The sequence below is a fragment of the Emys orbicularis genome, chromosome 1 (genome assembly GCF_028017835.1).
Source record: "Emys orbicularis isolate rEmyOrb1 chromosome 1, rEmyOrb1.hap1, whole genome shotgun sequence".
NCBI lineage: Eukaryota > Metazoa > Chordata > Testudines > Emydidae > Emys > Emys orbicularis.
In genome coordinates this window covers 255,724,504-255,746,783 of record NC_088683.1, presented here as the reverse complement: position 1 = coordinate 255,746,783, position 22,280 = coordinate 255,724,504, and the positions used below count along the sequence as shown (strand labels likewise).

At 46.4% G+C, this 22,280-nt stretch overlaps 1 protein-coding gene across 1 annotated transcript in view; it reads left to right on the top strand.

The window, feature by feature from the left end:
* The window catches only part of CDC16 (cell division cycle 16), a 70,856-nt gene extending 49,091 nt beyond the window's left edge, over window positions 1-21,765 (top strand). Inside the window, exons 16-18 of the mRNA XM_065412861.1 lie at window positions 7,970-8,105; window positions 10,666-10,756; window positions 21,244-21,765. Coding sequence (XP_065268933.1) covers window positions 7,970-8,105; window positions 10,666-10,756; window positions 21,244-21,509 — 493 coding nt within the window. The 3' untranslated portion in view covers window positions 21,510-21,765. The remainder of the gene's footprint in view (window positions 1-7,969; window positions 8,106-10,665; window positions 10,757-21,243) is intronic.
* Window positions 21,766-22,280: the final 515 nt, after the last annotated feature.

Genomic DNA, 22,280 nt, shown 5'->3' with positions numbered 1-22,280 from the left:
GTACTGAGATGTCCCGAGGAGCTAAAGACCCTATGTGGGAAAGCTCTAATGGAGGTGCATGCAGTAAAGCCAAACCTCCCAGCTCGGCACCTACGGAGCCCAAGAAAACCTCGGCACCAAGCAGTACAGTGTCACCATCTGCTGTGTACCTATCCAGCACAGCTCCAAGTCATCGGCACTGACAGCTTTGACCCTAATTCCTGGTCAGTGCATGATGCCGTCCCTGGCACCGAGCCTTATGGTTCCACAGCAATTCATGAGGCATGCGGACCTGATAGTGGCCTCAACACCTGGAATTCCCCTATTCAGTACCGACGGTACCCCAGCGAGACCGGGACCAAGCCTGGTAACCACTCCCTGTGGATCAGACCCTCCGTTCTCCAGTGATGAGGAAGAAGAGGATGAGGCAGTAATATACACTCCTCGTCCCTCCTCCCCTAAACCTGGACCCTCTCAGCACCAAACAGCTACAGACATGCGGGGCTAGTATGGTCAACCATGGGCACCGCCACCTATACCCTTCCCACCCAACTGGCCATACTGGGATCCATGGGCAATGTATAGGGCCCAGAACCTCAGGCCCCTTAACCCACCGAGGTCCAAAACAACTCTGTCCCTTTCACCAACTGTCCCAACACACTCAGAGACACAAGAGGAAGAGATAGAGGAGCCTGATGACACACCTGAAGGTGACACCCTGCTGCCCACCCACATATCATCTTCATCACAGGATGAAATGATGATGCCACTCCCCCGCACACACTATGGGGGATGATGTCAAATCTTTTCAAGACCTCTTCAAAAGTGTAGCTGAATCTCTGGACATTTCGTTAGCTGAGCTACAAGAGACCCAACACAAGCGCACAGACATACTCCAGGCATCCCCAACAGCAAAGACAGCACTGCCAATTAATGATGCCATTATGGACCCTGCAAAAATAATCTGGCAGACACCCGCCACAGCCCCTCCCTCCTATAAGAGGTCTGACCATAAATATTATGTGCCAGTGAAAGGGGCTGAGTTTCTATTCATCCACCCTGCACCAAACTCGCTGGTGGTCGATGCGGTAAATCCAAGGGGGAAAACAACACTAGTCCAGAACGACCCCATATGATAAGGACCGGAAAAGGCTAGACCTCTTCGGATGGAAAGCCTACTCCTCTGCCACACACTACTTCCGCATAGCCAATTATTCAGCCCTACTGGCAAAGTACACACATAATCTGTTTACCAAAATTTTGTAATTTATTGAAAGTTTACCTGATGACAAAAGGAAACACTATAAGGCAAACATCTCGGAGGGGTCTCATCGCCAGGACGGCCCTACAGGCCTCTCTTGACTCTGCAGACACGGCAGCACAGTCCATCGCTACATCCGCGGTCATGCACCGGGCATCCTGGCTCCACCTCTCCGGGTTCCCCAGGTTGGTCCAAGCCACCATGGAGGACTTACCCTTTGAGGGTCAAAAATTGTTTGCAGACAAAACCAATATGTCTCTACATACCTTAAAGGACTCCCGGGTGACTTTAAAAACCTTGGGCATCTGTGTATCTGCAAACAAAAAGAAACAAGGCAGGTTTTACAGCCAGAGATTCCGGGCTGTTCCATACTCTCAGCCCCAAAGACAGTATGACCAAGACGTAAACAAAGACAGACCAGAGGTCGGCAGAATCAAGATCAGCCTTTGACATCTCAGCCATCCACCTCCAGACAATCATTTTGAAGGTGTGGTCGAGAGCACGAGACATTCACACTCTGATTCTTGAACCAGATCTGATCCCCAGCCCATTCGGAGACCGTCGGGTAATATGGTGACAGTCTGGAACTGTCAGACAACAGACAAATGGGTTCTGGAGATTATCCAGAAGGGCTACTCCATCCCCTTTATTTCTAGCCCACCTACTCACTCCCTTCCCCCGTCCCTCTGCAGGGAACTCTCTCACAAGCACCTGTTACAACAGGAAATAAACCACCTCGTACAGTTAGGTGTCGCGGAACCCATACTATCTCAACACAGGCGGAGAGGTTTTTATTCCCATTATTTTCTTATTCAGAAAAAGAACGGCAGGTGGAGACCCATCCTGGATTTATGAAAAGTCAACAAATTTGTGAGAACGCAGTTTCAAAACGGTGACTATATCCACAATAATTCTGGCAGTAGAGAAAGGAGATTGGCTTTCAGCCCTCAACTTCCAGGATGCTTATTTTCATATTACCATTCATCTGGCACACAGAAGATTCCTAAGATTCACCCTAGGGAATCAGCATTTACAATACAGAGTGCTACCCTTCGGCCTGTCAACTGCCCCAAGAGTTTTTTTCAAGATTCTCGCAGTTATTGCAACTCACCTCCGCAGACAGGGAGTGATGATTTTTCCATACTTAGACGACTGCCTCCTAAGGGCACCAACGCCACAAGGAGTGATAAACGCCATGCATACCACAATAACCCTGTTCATGGACTTTGAGTTACAAATAAATGTACAGAAGTCCACGTTGGTCCCTGTCCAACAGTTGGAATTTATAGGAGCCTACCTCGACTGTCTCACAGCAACAGCAATGTTACCCCAATAACACTTCCTCACTCTAGTCAACCTAATTTCAACAGTGATGGACAGCCCACAAATGTCTGCCAGAATGTGTTTACAACAGTTGGGGCACATGTTGGCAACAACGTTTGTTATAAAATATTGCAGGCTCCACGTGAGTTTCTTACAGGCCTGGCTTCGAACAGTCTATATACCCCACAGACATTCTCTCAACTGACGCCTCATGATGCCCTGCAGGGTAAAAGACTCGCTAACATGGTGGACACAACCACAGAACATCTGCTCAGGAATCCCTTTCCAATAAAAAGTTCCAACCATGACAATCACGATGGATGCCTCTCTAGTTGGCTGGGGGGCACATTTATGCAACAATATGGGCCAGGGCCGCTGGTCTTCAGCAGAATTCAACCTGCACATAAACTTACTGGAGCTAAGGGCAGTCCGAAACGCATGCGAGCTCTTTCTCCCTTTAATCAAGAACAATGCCATCAAGATCCTTATGGACAATATTGCATGCATGTTCTATATAAATAGCCAAGGGGGAGCATGATCATACCCACTATGTTCGGAGGCAATACACCTCTGGAATTGGTGTATCACCAACAACATAGAGATTTCGGCATCCTATTTGCCGGGATGTCAGAACACAACAATGGACCACCTAAGCAGAGACTTCTCACAAACACACGAGTGGAAGCTGGATCCCGGAATTCTCAAAGCCATATTTGAGCTATGGGGGTTCCCCACTATAGACCTATTTGCAACAGCTCAGAACATCAAGTGCCCACAATATTGCTCTCGGGCCGGATTGGGACACCATTCCCTGGGCAATGCTCTCCTCATAAAATGGGAAGCGCCAATGTTGTATGCATTTCTTGTGATCCCACTACTGAGCCGAGTCATTCACAAGCTCAGGCAGGACAAATCCAGGGTCATTCTTATTGCATCCACATGACCCAGACAAACATGAGACAGATGAGTCTGTCCCAAAGCTGAGACAGATGCCAGTGAAATCACCTCAAATCAGTGGTGAGCTGCCAAAAAATTAACAACCGGTTCCCTCCTCCTCACCCCACGAGGGGGTCGTGCCCCCCCCTCTCCCGGGACTCCTGCCCCATCCAACCCCCCACATTCCTTGACACCCCCCCCCGGGACTCCTGCCCCATCCACCCCCCTTCCCTGTCCCCTGACTGCCCACTGCCGCCCCATCCAACCCCTCCTCTCATTCCTGATGGCCCCCTGGGACTCCTGCCCCATCCAACCACCCCTTCTCTTTGCCCCGACTGCCCCTGGAATCCCTGCCCCTGACTGTCCCCCACTGCCCCATCCAACCCCTGCTCCTTCCTGACTGCTCCCCCGGGACCCCTGCCCCATTCAATCCCCCTGTTCCCTGCCCTCTGACCGCCCTGATCCCTATCCACCCACCCCCACGAACTCCCCTGCCCTCTTTCAACACCCCCTCCCTGCCCCCTTTCTGCGCTGGAGGCCGGGCCGGGGGCGCTGGGCCAGGCTGGGGCCGGGCCGGGCCTGGAGCTGCTGGGCCCAGGGCCGGGGCCGGAGCCGGGGCACTCGGCCGGGCCCGGGGTGGGCCGGAGCCGCTGGGCCCGGGGCTGGGCCGAAGCTGGTGTGCTCGGCCAGGCCGAAGCTGGTGTGCTCGGCCAGGCCGAAGCCGGGGCGCTCGGACGGGCCTGGGCCGGAGCCGCCGGGGCCGGGCCGGAGCTGCTTGGCCGGGCCTGCCTCGCCTCGCCTCCTCGCCCCCCCCCGCCCCAGCTTACCTTGCCAAGCCGTTTCTGAGCCTCCCCAGTCCCAGGCTTCCCGCGCGAACATCTGATTCGCGGGAATCAGGGGAGGGGGAGGAGAAGTAGGCGGCAGAGCCTTCAGGAGAGGAGTCCAGAAAGCAGAGGTGAGCTGGGGCTGGGGGCGGGGCAGCTTTTTTAGAACCAGTTGTCCCGCTCCGAACAACCAGTTCTAAAAGGGCTTCTAAATTTAGCAACCGGTTCTTGCAAACCGGTGCAAACCGGCTCCAGCACACCACTGCCTCAAACCCTTCCCTTAGTGCCTCACTTTCTGTCACAGGACACGGGGCGTGTCCGTCACCCCAACCTCGCAGTACTCCACCTCAAGGCCTGGTTACTCCATGGCTGATGGGGGTAAAGAAGGACTGTTCTGAAGAAGTGAAAGATATACTACTTAACAGTCGCAGACTAAGCACAAGAAAGACATACACCTCTATCTCGATATAACACTGTCCTCGGGAGCCAAAAAATCTTACCGTGTTATAGGTGAAACCGCATTATATCGAACTTGCTTTGATCCACCGGAGTGCGCAGCCCCGCCCTCCTGGAACACTGCTTTACCGCGTTATATCTGAATTCGTGTTATATCTGGTCGCGTTATATCGGGGTAGAGGTGTATATACATAAGTGGAAATGATTCTGCACTTGGTGCCAGGACAAACAGAGCTTTCCACAGTTGGCCCCACTACTTAGAATCCTCGATTATATACTGGGCCTTAAAAAATCTGGGCTATCCACACGCTGGTGGATAGCCCAGAGTACATCTGGCTGCCATCACCTCCATCCACGACAAGGTGATGCTCACCCGATGACTAAACGCTTCCTTAAAGGAATAGAAAACACTTAACCCACACTAAGAAACCCTATTCCCATGTGGGACCTCAACCTTGTTCTACGCGGTCTCATGGGAAAACTGTTTGAACGCCTCGCAACTTTCTCGCTGTTACTTATCAATTAAGGTTGCTTTCCTCATTGCCATCACGTCAGCAAGACGGATGGGAGAATTAGGTGCCCTAATGGCACACTCACCTTATACTACATTATTTAAAGATAAAGTTTATCCTACGACCGCACCCCAAGTTCATACCCAGGGTTGCCTCCCCTTTTCATTTAAATCATCCCATATACTTACCTTTATATATTTTTTCCAAAGCTGCATACCAACAGCAGGGAGGCCTCACTCCACACGCTAGACATCTGCAGAGCACTAGCTTTCTACATAAAAAGCACAAAAACATTCAGAAAATCATCTGAACTATCAGTTTCCATAACAGAACGCTCGAAGGGCCAAACCATCTCAAAACAAAGACTATCCAAATGGATATCTAGATGTATCCATTTGTGCTATCAAAACACTGATGGGGTGTGTGCTAACCTCCACTGGGAGTTCGCACACACCCCATCAGAGCATTATCAACATCTATGGCCTTTCTCAATAATGTACCTGTGATGGGTTCCCCCTGGGGTGCCACCTGGAACTGTGGTACCACTGAGCCCCCCTGACCCACCACCCTGGGCTCCCTCTCACACTGTGGTGCTGTGATAAGTTGCCAAGCTCTCCAAGCTTGCTCTCTCACCAGCATACACACAGGTAGGGACACACCCAGCTGCAGAACTTATAGGCTGCTGTGATCAGCTCTGCATGGGGAGACTACAGCTAAGGAACTGTCCAGCTGCTCAAGAGCACACACCCCTCTGGCAGGTAAACCCCAAATTATACCACCTTGCGCTGCACAGAGATTGGTACAGCGTAAGCTCATGAAATTCACCCTCTACATTTGTAATAGATATATAGACAATATTCCTAACTTCAGATACCAAAATGATACATGCATACAAATAGGATAATCATATTCAGTAAATCATAACCTTTACAATGATATCTCACATGACCTATCTTGTATTAAAATACATCATAGTTATACCATAATAATATATCTATGAAGAATATGGGATGCAGTGTCACAGTACCTATTACTGACATTTGCAAAGCAGCTACCTGGGCATCTGCCCATACTTTCACTAAACACTATGCTCTAGAACAGGGGTCTCCAAACTACGGCCCGCGGGCCGGATGCAGCCCGGGGCTTCTATTTGTCCGGCCCTCCAACCAACAGTGGAGAAGCGAACAGCTGAGTAGGCAGCCGAGCAGGCAGGGGGAGGGGCCGCCGGCAGCAGCTCACACGGGGCAGCAGCACAGCTGAGCTGTGCAGAGGGGTGAGTGCCTCGGGGAGCCAACTTAGGGGAGAGGCGTTGCTTCAGCAAAGCAGATACAGGGAGAAGCAAATAGGCAGGCAGCTGAGCAGGCAGGGGGAGGGGCTGCTGGCAGCAGCTCGGGTCGGTGGCGGGTGGGGGGAGCTCAGCTGAGCTGTGCAGAGAGGTGAGTGCCTCTGGGAGCCAGTGTCCCCCCCCCCCCCCCCAAAGGGGAGCCAACTTAGGGGAGAGTCATTGCTGTAGCTGAGCAGGCACGGACCCCTGCCTTAGGAGTAAAAATACAAGCCAGATGCTTAATTACATCTCAAATAAATGGAGTAAAGAAGATGGAAATTAACAATTTCATAATGGTTAAATTTTAACTACATCACTAATAGAACCAAACAGTATTTGTGTGATACAAATGTGTGAGTTTTTAGAAATAAAATAAAAACAAATGTGAAATGATTTTAATGTATTGACAAATATTGTGTGATTTCACAGTACCTGCATCGATTAACTTTTATACCTGATTTAGAATTTAATGCAACACTGACACAGTAGAATAGTGTTGTTTTTTAACGATTTTGCATGTATTTGCATATATTTAATTTCTTTCACAGTTGCTTTGGCCCGCAAAGCCCCTTCAAAAATCTAATATGGTCCTCATCTCATAAAGTTTGGAGACCCCTGCTCTAGAACAACAGTCAGGAGCAGATGCTCAGTTCGGACTCACAGTGTTATCCACCTCAATGAACCAACTCCAAAGCCCCTCCACTCCACTGAGGGGCATTGCTCAACAGTCACCTAAAGTGGAGCACCCACAGGGGCACTCCTCGAAGAAGAAGAAGAAGAAGAAGAAGACGATGAGAAGGTTACTCACCTTGTGCAGTAACTGAGGTTCTTCGAGATGGTTGTCCCTGTGGGTTCTCCACTACCCCCCCCTTCCTCCCCTCTATTTCGGCGTTTCACGCCAATCCTCTGGGGTAGAGAAGGAACTGGGGGACGGTTGGCTGTGCACTGCTAGGTAACCGCTCGGAGCGGCGCAAGACGGCTGCGGCACGTGTGCAGCCAACCGGGCACTGCTACTACAAATCTCCAATTACAAGCGCAGGGCGCCAAGACACTTAAAGTGGAGCACCCACAGGGACACCCATCTCGAAAACCTCAGTTACTGCACAAGGTAAGTAACCTTCTCTTTCTGAATTACTGTGTAATAAGATTGTGATTATGTCATGAAGGTTTAAGTCCATTCTTTCATCTTGCAAGTATGAAGCAATAACTTATTATTTAACATTTATATTGCGGAGTCACCTAAAGCCCTTAGTAAGGGTAGGTCTCATGTGCTAGTCACAGTACAAACATAGTACAATGACAGTACTTGCATTGTAGAACTTACTAATATGCACTCTATATTTAAACTTAACAGGAAATATGAAGAAGCATTAGAATACCATCGTCAGGCCCTAGTATTGATTCCTCAGAATGCTTCCACATACTCTGCCATTGGATACATACACAGTCTAATGGGCAATTTTGAAAGTGCAATTGACTATTTTCATACGGTATGTATATGGTATAAATGAGAGAGGTGCTGGTCACAGCTGCGTAAGTAGGGTTATATTTTATTTGTGTACTTAAAACAAATTCATTGCCTTATGTGTGAAAAGTACAATGTATCCTTCCCAAACTTACAGCACTTACTCTTTTAAATATAGAATAAACGTTCTGAGCATTTACAAGTAAAACCTGTTAATTAAATTTAAATAATTTTAAAAGGATCCCTTAAGAAACGTAGTATGTGTCAGTCCCTTTCTGTGTCCCAGATTATCCTAATAAGTGAACGACATTGACTCTTCAGATTTACCAGATAGTTAGAATTCATTGAAATATGGTATAATTTATATTTCAATAAATTAGGTTCTAAATTAGCTACCTCTTCCCTGTAGTGACACTGACAGGGGAAAAAAATACAAAAAACTAGTGTATTTAAAAATCAATCTAATCTAGTCTGTGACTACAAACACTAAAGTACCGTAAACATAATTATAATATAATATCACTGCAGGGCAGAATGAAGGTTCTTTGGGTGTAAGGGTTCCACACCTTAACATGATTGGATTTCTTCTAAGTATAACCTTAACACTGAATTTTCTGAGTTTTTGTAATGCTTGGTTTGGGGATAAAATTCCTGCAATGCTTTTTACCCCTAAATGAAACTCAACTTCAACTCATATTAATATAATTTTTAGTTTGAGTCTATATATTCCAATTTAGCTGTACAAACATAAACAATAAACTTGCTCAAAGATTCTTAGTGTAGAAGCTGTAAGTATTATATTTTATTAATTCATCTTCCTTCATGGAGGAGGAAAGGTTGCACTGCTGTTCGGTGGACAAACTTTAGTACTGGAACAAAGGTGGGTTTAGTGTACCTAGTTTTGGTTTTGTTAATCATATAATCATAGAAGATTAGAGTTGGAAGAGACTTCAGGAGGTCATCCAGTCCAACCCCCTGCTCAAAGCAGGACCAACCCCAACTAAATCATCATAGCCAGGGCTTTGTTAAGCCGGGCCTTAAAAACCTCTAAGGATGGAGATTCACCAGCTCTCTAGCTAACCCATTCCAGGGCTTCACCACCCTCCTGGTGAAATAGTTTTTCGTAATATCCAACCTAGACCTCCCCCACTGCAACTTGAGACCATTACTCCTTGTTCTGTCATCTGCCACCACTGAGAACAGCCTAGCTCCATCTTCTTTGGAATTCCCCTTCAGGTAGTTGAAGGCTATCAAATCCCCCCTCACTCTTCTTTTCTCCAGATTAAATAAACCCAGTTCCCTCAGCCTCTCCTCATAAGTCATGTGTCCCAGCCCCTTAATCATTTTTGTTGCCCTCCGCTGGACTCTCTCCAATTTGTCCATGTCCTTTCTGTAGTGGGGGGGGGCTCAAAACTGGACTCCAGATGTGGCCTCACCAGTGCTGAATAGAGGGGAATAATCACTTCCCTTGATCTGCTGGCAATGCTCCTACTAATGCAGCCCAATATGCCGTTAGCCTTCTTGGCAACAAGGGCACACTGTTGACTCATACCCAGTTTCTTGTCCATGTAATCCCCAGGTCCATTTCTGCAGAACTGCCACTTAGCCAGTCGGTCCCCGGCCTGTAGCAGTGCATAGGATTCTTCTGTCCTAAGTGCAGGACTCTGCACTTGTCCTTGTTGAACCTCATCAGATTTCTTTTAGCCCAATTTGCCTAGGTCACTCTGGACCCTATCCCTACCCTCCAGCATATCTATCTCTCCCCCAAGCTTAGTGTCATCCACGACCTTGCTGAGGGTGCAATCCATCCCATCATCCAGATGTTGAACAAAACCAGCCCCAGGACCAACCCCTGGGGCACTCCGGTTGATACCTGCTGCCAACTAGACATCGAGCTGTTGATCACTACCCGTTGAGCCTGACAATCTAGCCAGCTTTCTATCCACCTTATAGTCCATTCATCCAATCCATACTTTTTTAACTTGCTGGCAAGACTGCTGTGGGAGACTGTATCAAAAGCTTTGCTAAAGTCAAGGTATATCACATCCACCGCTTATCCACAGAGCCAGTTATCTCATCATAGAAGGCAATCAGGTTGGTCAGGCATGACTTGGCCTTGGTGAATCCATGTTGACTGTTTCTGATCACCTTCCTCTCCTCCAAATGCTTCAAAGTGAATTCCTTGAGGACCTGCTCCATGATTTTTTCTGGGGACTGAGGTGAGGCTGACCAGTCTGTAGTTCCCCGGATTCTCCTTCTTCCCTTTTTCAAAGTTGTGCACTATATTTGCCTTTTTCCAATCGTCCAGGACCTCCCCCGATCATGAGTTTTGAAAGATAATGGCCAATGGCTCTGCAATCTTAACTTTTTGTCATTTAAAGAAGTAGCAGTATTTTTTTATTCGTTTGTTGGAAGGGTAGCCTCATTTTATAGTGAAGACTGTGTTCTTCTATTATAACAATCTGCAGCAGCAACTAAAGTAAACATAAAAATGAAGAGAAAAAACTGTATGACATTATTATGATGCTATGATGTTGCAAATATCTGTTTCTCCTATTGAATATTCTGTACTCTGTTTTTTACAGGCCCTTGGTCTTAGGAGGGATGACACATTTTCAGTCACCATGCTTGGACATTGCATAGAAATGTATATTGGTGATTCTGAAGCTTACATTGGTAAGTATATCATTTGTCGCTATATGTAGTAAAATTATGAATAGTAAACGAAACTTTTTAATGTGTATCACATAAAAGATCCTCTAACGTTACATGTACAATAGAAACCCATCAGAAAAAAAAATTGTTAGCTAGCTACTGAATCTAGAGAGAGTTCATTAAATTCAGTGGGAAGAGTCTTAGGTTAAGATCAGAAAGGAAAAAATATACATCTGGGACAAGATTTTTTTTCACATGGAGGACATTAAAAACTATTCCATCATGGAGGAGATGTATACTCCAATATTAACTGGTTGAATCTTGGCACTGTCTGGAGAAACTAGTTATTGATACCATAAATAATGGCTTCTAGGGCAGTTTATTTTAGCATCTATTTTTAATAATCATTCATAGCACCCCCAATATACATGTCACCATACAAAATGCTTGAAGTCAAAGACAAAACACAGGATGATTCAGGTAAAGAGACAAGTATGGACAAAGTAGGAAGGAAGGAAGTCTAATGTAAAAAAGAGTTCGGGAGACTTGGCAGCTTTTTAAAGACACATTATTAAGGGCACAAGAGCAAACTATCGTAATGCGTAGAAAAGATAGGAAGTATGATAAGGGACCACCTTGGCTTAACCAGAAGTTCTTCTTCGAGTGCTTGTACATGTCCATTCCAATCAGGTGTGTGCACGTGCACATGCACGGTAGCCGGAAGATTTTTCCCATAGCAGCCTCCATTGGGTCGGCATGGGTGCCCCCTGGAGTCGTGCCTTCATGGCGCTTGATATAGAGCCCTGCCGACCTGCCACCCCCTCAGTTCCTTCTTACCACCAGTGATGGTTAGCTAGAACATCCCATAGCCCTTGCCCAGCAAGTGCCTTTATCTCCATTTTTTGTGTAGAGTTCTCTCTAGTTAGTTGTATAGTAGTTAGTTAGTTGGGGGTTTCCCCCCGCCCCCCTTCTGACTCCCCGGAACTGGGGTATGCTGCGGTCCCTGGGTTTCAAAACCTGTGAGGACTGCGCTAAGCGCATGCCAAAGAGTGACACACACCCCCCCCCCACGCTTCTTGTCTAAGGTGCCATGGGGAAGGTCACCAAAAGAACAGGTGTAGGATCTGCTGCGAGTTCCATCCCAGAACTATTAAAGAAAGGGAACGGCGACATAAGGTTCTCCTAATGGAGTCAGCTCTTTGCCCCCACTCAGACCTTGGGTTGGGGGACCCCGCACCCAGCACGTCCTTGTTGGCGCAGAGTGCCCTGGCACTGTCATCCTGGAAACCAGTGCCGAAAAAGGACTCCTCCCAAGACGCTCAGCACCGGCATGGCTCCTCCCATGGCTAATCAACCAGGCACCGGTCTCAGTCGCTAGTGCCTCAGAAGAAGAAGCAGAGAGGGAGCGTTTCCCCCCGGCTAAGTCTAAGGAGCCAACGGCTGTGAGACCCCAGTTGGGCCACAGCACCAGGTCCCCGGGCAGGGCCGCATCAACTCCCGCCCAGGCGAGGTAGTTGAGTCCAGGCCCACTGCGATCGCTGGATCCTACTGGCCAGCAACTGCCAAGCAACTTCCCTCCACACTGGAGAATTTCGAGGCAGCTCAAGACTTGCTGCGTCTCAAGGTGCTTTTCTCGCCCACTAGCACAGAGGTGGCTCCAGCCCCGTCTGCACCACCGCAACCCCAGGTGCAAATGAAGAGGGAAGCTGGCGATGATGTCCTGGTGCTCGCCTTCTCCACGGCACCCTCTGGCACCAACACCTCCAAAGAGGGAACCCACTTGGTCCCCGAGCTCCCAACACTGCCATTATTTGGGGCTTCCTCCTCCTCATCGCCGGATGAGGCACTGGCTGGTACCGCTGTAGCCCCAGCGCTCAAGAACAATTGGGTGTTGCAGTAGTTGCTGCGCCAGGTTGCCCAGGGTCTGGGCATCAAGGCAGAAGAGATAGTAGAGGACTCCAATCCCATGGTGGATAGCCTCGTGCCCTCTGGACCTTCCCGTATTGCCCCACCGCTCATAAAAACTATCGCAGACACCAACAAAACCCTGTGGCTGACCCCAGCCTCATTGCCACCCACTGCCAAGCGCAATGAACAGTGATATTTTGTGCCCTCTAACGGTTATGAACATCTTTATTCCCATCCGCAACCTGATTCCCTTTTTGTGGACACTGCTAACCAGCGCACTGTTTTCAAGGCCCCTCCCCCAAAAACAGGGAGGCTAAAAAATGCGACCTTTTCGGGGGAAAGGTCTATTCCATGGGTGGATTGCAGCTCCGTATTTCCAATCAACAGGCCATTGTCAGTCTGTACTCTTTTAATACCTCTACTTCAATGGCAAAATTTGCGGAGCTGCTCCCCTTACACTCCCATGCGGAGTTTTCAGCCTTGGTTGAGGAGGGCAAGCTAATCTCCCGAGCTTCCCTCCAGGTTGCACTGGACAGTGCTGACGCAGCCATGAGAGTCATGGCTACAGGGGTGGCCATGAGAAGGGGTTCCTGGCTCCAGGTCTCTGGTTTCCCGTACGAGGTCCAGCAGACCATACAGGACCTCCCCTTTGAGGGTGTGACTCTGTTTTCGGAGAAGACCGATAAAAGACTATATAGCCTAAAAGACTCTAGAGCCACCCTCAAATCCTTGGGCCTACACACTCCCGTCACACAGTGGAAGCCTTTCAGGCCTCAACCTCCTCTGCGGTTCTACCAACAGAACCATCAGGACGGCTCCTGGAGGAGGAATAGGAACGGCAGAAAGAGGCTGCACTTGTCTTCAGGCCAAGGCTCTGGCCAACCCAAACCACCTTCTGGCCCCAAACCGGCCTTTTGAAGGTGCGGTCGAGGACGGCGCACCAGGAAAAAAAAACTGGATCTACCCCACCTTACCTTTTCCTCTCGACTGTCCCCTTTCTACTGTGCATGGTCCCATATCACTTCGGACCGCTGGGTGTTCCGCACGGTAGAGAGGGGATACTCCATCCAACTCTGTGCCCTCCCGCCCTTCCACCCCCCTTCTCCATCCCTCTTCAGGTACCCCTCTCACAAGCTACTCCTTATACAGGAGGTGCAGTCACTCCTTTTGCTAGGAGCAGTGGAAGAGGTTCCTCAGGAGCAGAAGGGCAGGGCTTTTTTTCCTCGGTATTTACTAATACCAAAAGCCAAGGGCGGCCTCGGACCCGTACTAGACATGTGAGAACTCAACAAATTTGTGAAGAAGCTCAAGTTCTGCATGGTCTCTTGGCCTCCATCATCCCTTCATTGGATCCAGGAGACTGGTATGTCGCCCTCGACTTGAAGGACGCGTACTTTCACATAGCAATAACTCTGTCCCACAGAAAATACCTCAGGTTTGTGGTAAACAACACCTACTACCAGTTCACAGACCTCCTGTTTGGCCTGTCAGTGGCGCCTCATGTTTTTACCAAGTGCATGGCAGTCGTGGCTGCGTTCCTGCACAGACGGCAGGTACAAGTGTTCCCGTACCTCGACGACTGGCGATGTTCGAAGAACTGGGCCTTCTTCTGAACGAGAGGAAATCAATGCTGTCCCCAGTTCATAGGGTAGAATTTATAGGGGCAGTATTGGACTCGACACAAGCCAGGCCATGCTTCCCGGAAGCAAGGTTTCAGTCCCTCGGCGACATCATACGAGGTCTCAGGCAGTTCACCACCACCACAGCAAGTAATTGCCTGAAACTCCTGGGACACATGGCAGCTTGTACCTACGTAGTACAGCATGCCAGACTCAGACTTCAACCTCTTCAATCGTGGCTAGCGTTAGTGTATCGGCCAGTCCGGAACAGCTTGGACAGGATCATAACCCTGCCTCGCATGGTACTCTACTCCCTCCTGTGGTGGCTCGACGCACAGATAGTATGTGCAGGGGTCCCCTTCGCCAGCCCTCAGTCGCCCCTCTCGCTAGTGACGGATGCATCAGCTCTGGGCTGGGGAGTGCATTTGGGAGAACTCAGAACACAAGGCCTCTGGTCTCAGGCGGAACTCAGTTTCCACATCAGTGTCAGAGAGCTGAGAGAGGTACGCCTTGCATGCCAGTCTTTCCGAGACCACTTGATAGGGAGATGTGTATCAGTTATGACAGACAACACCATGGCGATGTTCTATATCAACAAACGGGGGTGAATGATCCTCTCTGTGCCAGGAAGCCCCCATGTTGTGGGACTTCTGTGTAGAGCACTCAATACATCTGCAAGCATCATACATCCCCGGAGTACAGAACGAGTTGGTGGAATATCTCAGCAGGTCGTTCCACGGCCACGAGTGGTCCCTTCGCCCGGATGTGGCAACCTCAATCGTCCATCAGTGGGACTTTCCCCAGATAGACTTGTTTGCCACACGACACAACAGAAAATGCCAGCAGTTTTGCTCCTTCCTGAATCACAACCCGGGCTCCATCGCGGACGTATTCCTCCTCCCTTGGGGAGGCCATCTCCTATATGCATTTCCACTTATCCCTCTTGTTCACAAGGTGCTCTTCAAGATACGGAGGGAACAAGCTTCGGTGATATTGATAGCTCCAGCCTGGCCCCACCAGCACTGGTACACATCACTCCTGGAAATGTCCGTGGAAGCTCCAGTCACCTTGCCACTCTTCCCAGACTTACTAACTCAGGATCATGGCCGTCTCCAACACCCAAACCTCGAGTCGCTGCACCTCACGGTGTGGAAGCTCCATGGCTGAACCTGATGGAGTTTTCTTGCTCGGATCAGGTTAGACAAGTCCTCCTTGGCAGTAGGAAACATTCCACGAGAGCCACTTACCTTGCCAAGTGGAAGAGATTTTCAATCTGGTCGGCGCAGCACCGTTCGTTCCCGACGCTCGCCTCTGTGCTATTTATATTAGAATATCTTCTCCATCTCAAGCAGCAGGGGGCTGTCCATGTCGTCAATAAGGGTTCACGTGGCCGACATATCTGCCTTCCACCCAGGCGCAGAGGGCCGCTCGGTCTTTGCTAACCCTAGGGTCAGCTGCTTCCTTAAAGGTACCCGCATGTCCGACAGCCTGTCCAAGCTTGGGACCTCAATTTGGTCCTTTCCAGACTCATGGGATCGCCCTTTGAATCTTTGGCGACGTGCTCCCTGCTCTATGTCTCATACAAGGTAGCATTTCTGGTAGCGATAACCTTGAGCCAGGAGGTTGTCTGAGCTCAAGGCACTGACATCAGAGCCCCCTTACACAGTGTTCTGTAAGGACAAGGTTCAGCTCAGGCCTCACCCGGCCTTCCTCCCAAAGGCTGTCTCCCAGTTTCACATTAACCAGGACATCTTCCTCCCAGTATTCTATCCTAAGCCGCACTCCAGCGGCCGGGAGCAAAGGCTTCACTCATTGGATGTCCAGAGAGCGCTAGCCTTCTACATAGAGAGAACGAAGCCGTTCTGAAAATCTGTCCAGTTATTCGTGGCAGTGGCAGACAGAATGAAAAGTCTTTGTCTCCTCTCAACATATCTCGTCATGGATCACGTCCTACAGCCGTGAGTGCTACAGCCTGGCAAAGGAGCCTCTCCTTCGATCATTGAGCACTCTACCAGGGCCCAGGCCTCTTCAACGGCATTCCAGGTGCAGGTTCCCACCCAGGAAATCTGCAGCGCAGCGACATTGTCCTCCATTCACACTTTCACAACACACTATGTGATCACCCAGCAGGCCAGAGACAATGCAGCCTTTGGAAGAGCAGTGCTCCAATAAGTGGACAACTTCAACCCCACCTCCTGAACTTGGGCTTGTGAGTCACCTGATTGGAATGGACATGAACAAGCACTCGAAGAAAAAACGGTTATTCACCTTCTCATAAATGTTGTTCTTCGAGATGTGTTGTTCATGTCCATTCCAATACCTACCCTCCTACTCCTTTGTTGGAGTAGCTGGCAAGAAGGAACTGAGGGGGTGGCGGGTCGGCAGGGCTCTGTATTGAGCACCAGGAAGGCGCAATGCCAGGGGGTGCCCAGGCCTACTCGAAAGAGGCTGCTATGGGAAAATCTTCCGGCTACTGTGCACGTGTGCGCACACACACATGATTGAAATGGACATGAACACCACATCTCAAAGAACAACCATTAGGAGAAGGTGAGTAACCGTTTTATCTTCAATGGCCTGAAACTCAGTGTCATACAAAAAGTGGAAACCAGGTCAAATTACAAAGGAAGAATACAACTCACCCCCACCCCCACACACATAAGCATGTAGGGACAATATTAGAAAGGCCAAGGCACAAATGAGATTAAACTAGGTAGGGACATAATGGGTAAAAAGAAAACATTTTACGGTACTTCAGAAGCAAGAGGAGGATCAAGGACAGGGTAGGCCCATTACTTAATCAGGAGGGAAAGACAATAACAGAAAACTCAACAATGCCCGAAATGTTAAATACCTTTTTTGTTTCAGTTTTCACCAAAAAAGTTAGCAGTGATTGGATGACTAACATAGTGAACATCAGTGTAAATGGGGTAGGATCTGATGCTAAAATAGGAAAAGAATAAGTTAAGAATTACTTAGACAAGTTAGATGTCTTAAGTTGACAGGGCCTGATCAAATCCATCCTAGAATACTTAAGGAACTGGCTGAAGAGATCTCCGAGCCATTAACGATTATTTTTGAGAACTTGTGGAGGACAGGAGATATACCCGAGGATTGGAAAAGGGGCAAATATTGTACCTATCTATAAAAAGGGGAATAAGGACAAGCTAGGGAATTTATAGACCAGTCAGCTTAATTTTGGTACTCTGAAAGATAATGCAGCAAATAATCAAATCCGTTTGTAAGAAACTAGAAGATAATAAGGTGATAAGTAACAGTCAACATGAGTTTGTCAAAAACAAATCATGTCAAACCAACCCAATATTCTTCTCTGAGAGGGTAACAAGCCTTGTGGATGGGGAAAGCAGTAGATGTGATATATCTCAACTTTAGTAAGGCTTTTTATACAGTCTCTTGTGACCTCAAAAAATAAACTAGAGAAATATAGTCTAGATGAACCTACTATAAATTGGGGGCACAAATGACTGAAAAACGTAATCAGAGTAGTTATCAGTGGCTCACAATCAAGTTGGAAGGGCATATCGAGTGGAGTTCCGCAGGGATCTGTCATGGGTCCAGTTCTACTCAGGATCTTTAGAAATGATTTGAATAATGGCATAGAGAATACACTTATAAAGTTTGTAGATGATATCAAGCTGGGAATAGTTGCAAGCACTTTGGAGGAGAGGATTAGAATTCAAAATGATCTTGACAAACTGGAGTAATGGTCTGAAATAAATAGGATGAAATTCAATAGAGACACATGCGAAGAACTATACTTAGGAAGGAATAATCAGTTGCACACATACACAGTGGGATCTGACTGCCTGGGAAGGAGTACTGCAGAAAAGTGTCTAGTGGTTATAGTGGCTCACAAACTAAATATGAGGTGACAATGTAATACTGTTGCAAAAAAAGCAAACATCATACTGGGATGTTTTAGCAGGAGTGTTGTAAGCAAGTCACAAGCAGTAATTCTTCCTGTCTGCTCAGCACTGATAAGGCCCCCGCTGGAATACTGTGTCCAGTTCTGGGTGCCACACTTGGGAAAGATGTGAACAAATTGGAGAAAGTCCAGAGGAGAGCAACAAAAATGATTAACGGTCTAGAAAACATGACCTACAAGGAAAGATTGAAAAATTTGGGTTTCTTTAGTCTGGAGAAGAGAAGACTGAGAGAGGACATAAGTCTTCAAGTACATAAAAGGTTGTTATAATGAGGAGGGTGATAAATTGTTCTCTGTTTCCACTGAGGACAGGATAAGAAGTAATGGGCTTAAATTGCAACATGAGAGATTTAGGTTAGACCTTAGGAAAAACTTAAGAACATAAGAATGGCCATACTGGGTCAGACCAAAGGACCATTCAGCCCAGTATCCTGTCTACCGACAGTGGCCAATGCCAGGTGCCCCAGAGGGAGTGAACCTAACAGATAATGATCAAGTGATCTCTCTCCTGCCATCCATCTCCACCCTCTGACAAACAGAGGCTAGGGACACCATTCCTTACCCCTCCTGGCTAATAGCCATTAATAGACTTAACCTCCATGAATTTATCTAGTTCTCTTTTAAACCCTGTTATAGTCCTAGCCTTCACAACCTCCTCAGGCAAGGAGTTCCACAGGTTGACTCTGCGCTGTGTGAAGAAGAACTTCCTTTTATTTGTTTTAAAGCTGCTGCCCATTAATTTAATTTGGTGGCCCCTAGTTCTTAAATTATGGAAACAAGTAAATAACTTTTCCTTATTCACTTTCTCCACACCACTCATGATTTTATATATCTCTATCATATCCCCCCTTAGTCTCCTCCTCTTTTCCAATCTGAAAAGTCCTAGCCTCTTTAATCTCTTCTCATATGGGACCCTTTCCAAACCCCTAATCATTTTAGTTGCCCTTCTCTGAACCTTTTCTAATGCCAGGATATCTTTTTTGAGATGAGACCACATCTGTACGCAGTATTCAAGATGTGGGCGTACCATGGATTTATATAAGGGCAATAAGATATTCTCCGTCTTATTCTCTATCCCCTTTTTAATGTTTCCTAACATCCTGTTTGCTTTTTTGACTGCCGCTGCACACTGCGTGGACGTCTTCAAAGAACTATCCACAATGACTCCAAGATCTTTTTCCTGATTAGTTGTAGCTAAATTAGCCCCCATCATATTGTATGTATAGTTGGGGTTATTTTTCCTAATTGCATTACTTTACATTTATCCACATTAAATTTCATTTGCCATTTTGTTGCCCAATCACTTAGATTTGTGCGATCTTTTTGAAGTTCTTCACAGTCTGCTCTGGTCTTAACTATCTTGAGCAGTTTAGTATCGTCTGCAAACTTTGCCACCTTACTTTTTACCCCTTTGCCACCTCACTGTTTACTTCCTAACTGTAAGTGTAGTTAAGCACTAGAACAAATTACCTCGGGAGATTGTCTAGCCCATTCTTAAAAATGACAGATATTGCACAAACATCTGTCAGGGATGCTCTAGATAATACTTTGTCCTGCCTCTGTACAGAGGACTGAACTATATGACCAATATAGGTTTCTTCAATTCCTACATTTCTGTGATTCTGATTCCTGGAAGAAATGTGTTTAAAGGTGGAATATGGAGAAGATAGAGACTGCTTTAAACTTGAGGTCTTTGTGATTGGAGATACAGAGGGGGATAAGGAGAGAAGACTGGAAAATGTGCAGACTGCTTGCTGCTTACTGGGAAGGGACCATCTCTAAAGGATGAAGAGAGAGTTCAGTTTCCCTGCTCATTTAATCCTTGGACACGTCAGTCTTTCAGTAGGAGTGTCAATAATAATGGGTTTTTTTAATGTCCTGTCCACTAAGAACAGGGCTGAGGCTACCGACTCATTTCACCAAGCAGCTTTTAGGTGGTAATTTTTTCCTCATTACTGACCAGGAATCTATTTGAACTGATGATCAAAGCACACCAGCTTTCTAGCCACTGTCAAATTTTTTTGTAAGTACAAGACAGGAGAGTTCTTGGTTGAAAATTACTAAAGTGTAATTGTGTGAAGATAGCAAAGAGCAAAGAATAAAAAAAAGAGGAAAAATACATGTCTTTTTATTAGCAAAACAGTGAATATTTCTTTAAACTGACAAGCAATTTTTATTTAAAGATTGGGGGGGTGATCAATATTTAAGAGCAATATCTGTAGGAGTTGCTCACAAATGATACATCAGATAAGTTTATGTAGGGAATCTCTGGCTAACACGTCTTTGTGGGAGTGAATGAATATCACACTTGTCCCCTGTAGAAGCGGTAGGGATACATAAACCTCTCTCCCCCCCCCCCCAAAAAATCAATACTTTAAAAATAGGAAGATGATCCCATATGAGGTAATGAAGCCCCCCATACTACCAAAGTTTGAGATGTTTATGCAGTATGGAAGCAATTTTTCACACACAGCTTCCTAGTTGCACATATTTTTCTGTTTCACTGGACTTGTTCATTTCTCCATGGTGAATAATAGAGTTAGTACACCGTGAAGCATGTTAATGAGGCTGAAGCCAATTAGGAAGTAATGTCTGTGTTGTCACTCCAACAAATTGGTTTGGCAGTGTGAAAAGCAATTGGAAGTGCATTTCCTCTAAATATTAGGGCTTATTGCAGTCAGTTGATGCATTCTGATGTACTATACGGTTATTTGACTAAAGGCTACAATTGAGCTATATATGGTTAAAACTGACTTAAGCGACTGGACAGAAAATAGTTTAACAGAAAGAGGTCTTCTTGTAAAAGTGAAGCTGAATTGTACTCAATATATTGGGATACCTTGGGTCTTTTTAAGACAGGAGATTGCCTACTACTGGTTCTAGTGCACAAAGCATAACACTTATAGACTTCCTTGTCAGTGGTCTGTGGATGTATAAGTGGCATGATTATTTGCTGGTAAACTAAGTATTTTATGAGATGTGAAATCTTGGGGATGTTCACTTGGACAGTAACTAATAACGTCGTTTCTTTTTAGGAACAGAAATTAAGGACAAATTAAGATGTTATGACTTTGATGTACACACTATGAAGACATTAAAGAACATTATTTCACCTCCCTGGGATTTCAGGGAATTTGATATAGAAAGACAAACGCTGGATGAAAGTGGTATTGTGACACTGGAAACATCAAATCAAAGGAAAACTACAGATACTACTCGTCCATTAGAAGAAACTTTTGAGATTGAAATGAATGAAAGTGATATGATGTTAGAAACATCAATGTCAGACCATAGTTCATGACTAACACTGGTACAGATCTCATTTTGTAAAAGTGTAAAACATTTTGATTTAGCTTTTTTGTTGCTGTGTCATGCATTCAGGAATTTGCTATTTTTATACAAATCCCAACTACTTCTTTACGCTTAACACCGGAGAAGTAATGTCTGCCTTAAGAATGTTAAAAAATATTCATTACCAACAGACTATTTCCAATTTTATTGTTTCTACAAAATAATCTTACATAATGGAATAAAAGGTGAAATTCATATATTATGTTTTTAAAACTGGTTACTGTACCCTGTGACTGCTCTTAAGACTGTGAAACTTTAAAAATATGTCCTGAAAATGAAATAATGTACAATATTCATCAAATTGAGTAGCCAAGGGCTACTGTAGTATGATCGTGGCTTCTAAGTTTTCAACCTATCTGTGAAGAACACTCTGTCATAGGCCAAAAATAACTAGGGTTTTGTTGCTAACATAATATTTTATTCTTTTAAGACAGGAATTAATTTCAACAATATCCATTATTTTGTTCAGCCTCTACATGCATTTGTGGAGAGCAATTTTTTATCAGCTGAATCTAATTTGCTATACATTAAATTGATGGCAAAGCTTTTTAAGCATGGGTAATGGATATTATGGGTTCTGTTTTGTCCTATTTTTGATAATTGTTTCATCTTGTCATCTGTACTGTACTACTGGAAGATAAATGTAAGCAGAACTGCTTTGGGAAAGCTGATCAGGCAACAAATGTGAATGGCACAAATATTCAGAGTATCATAAATATTT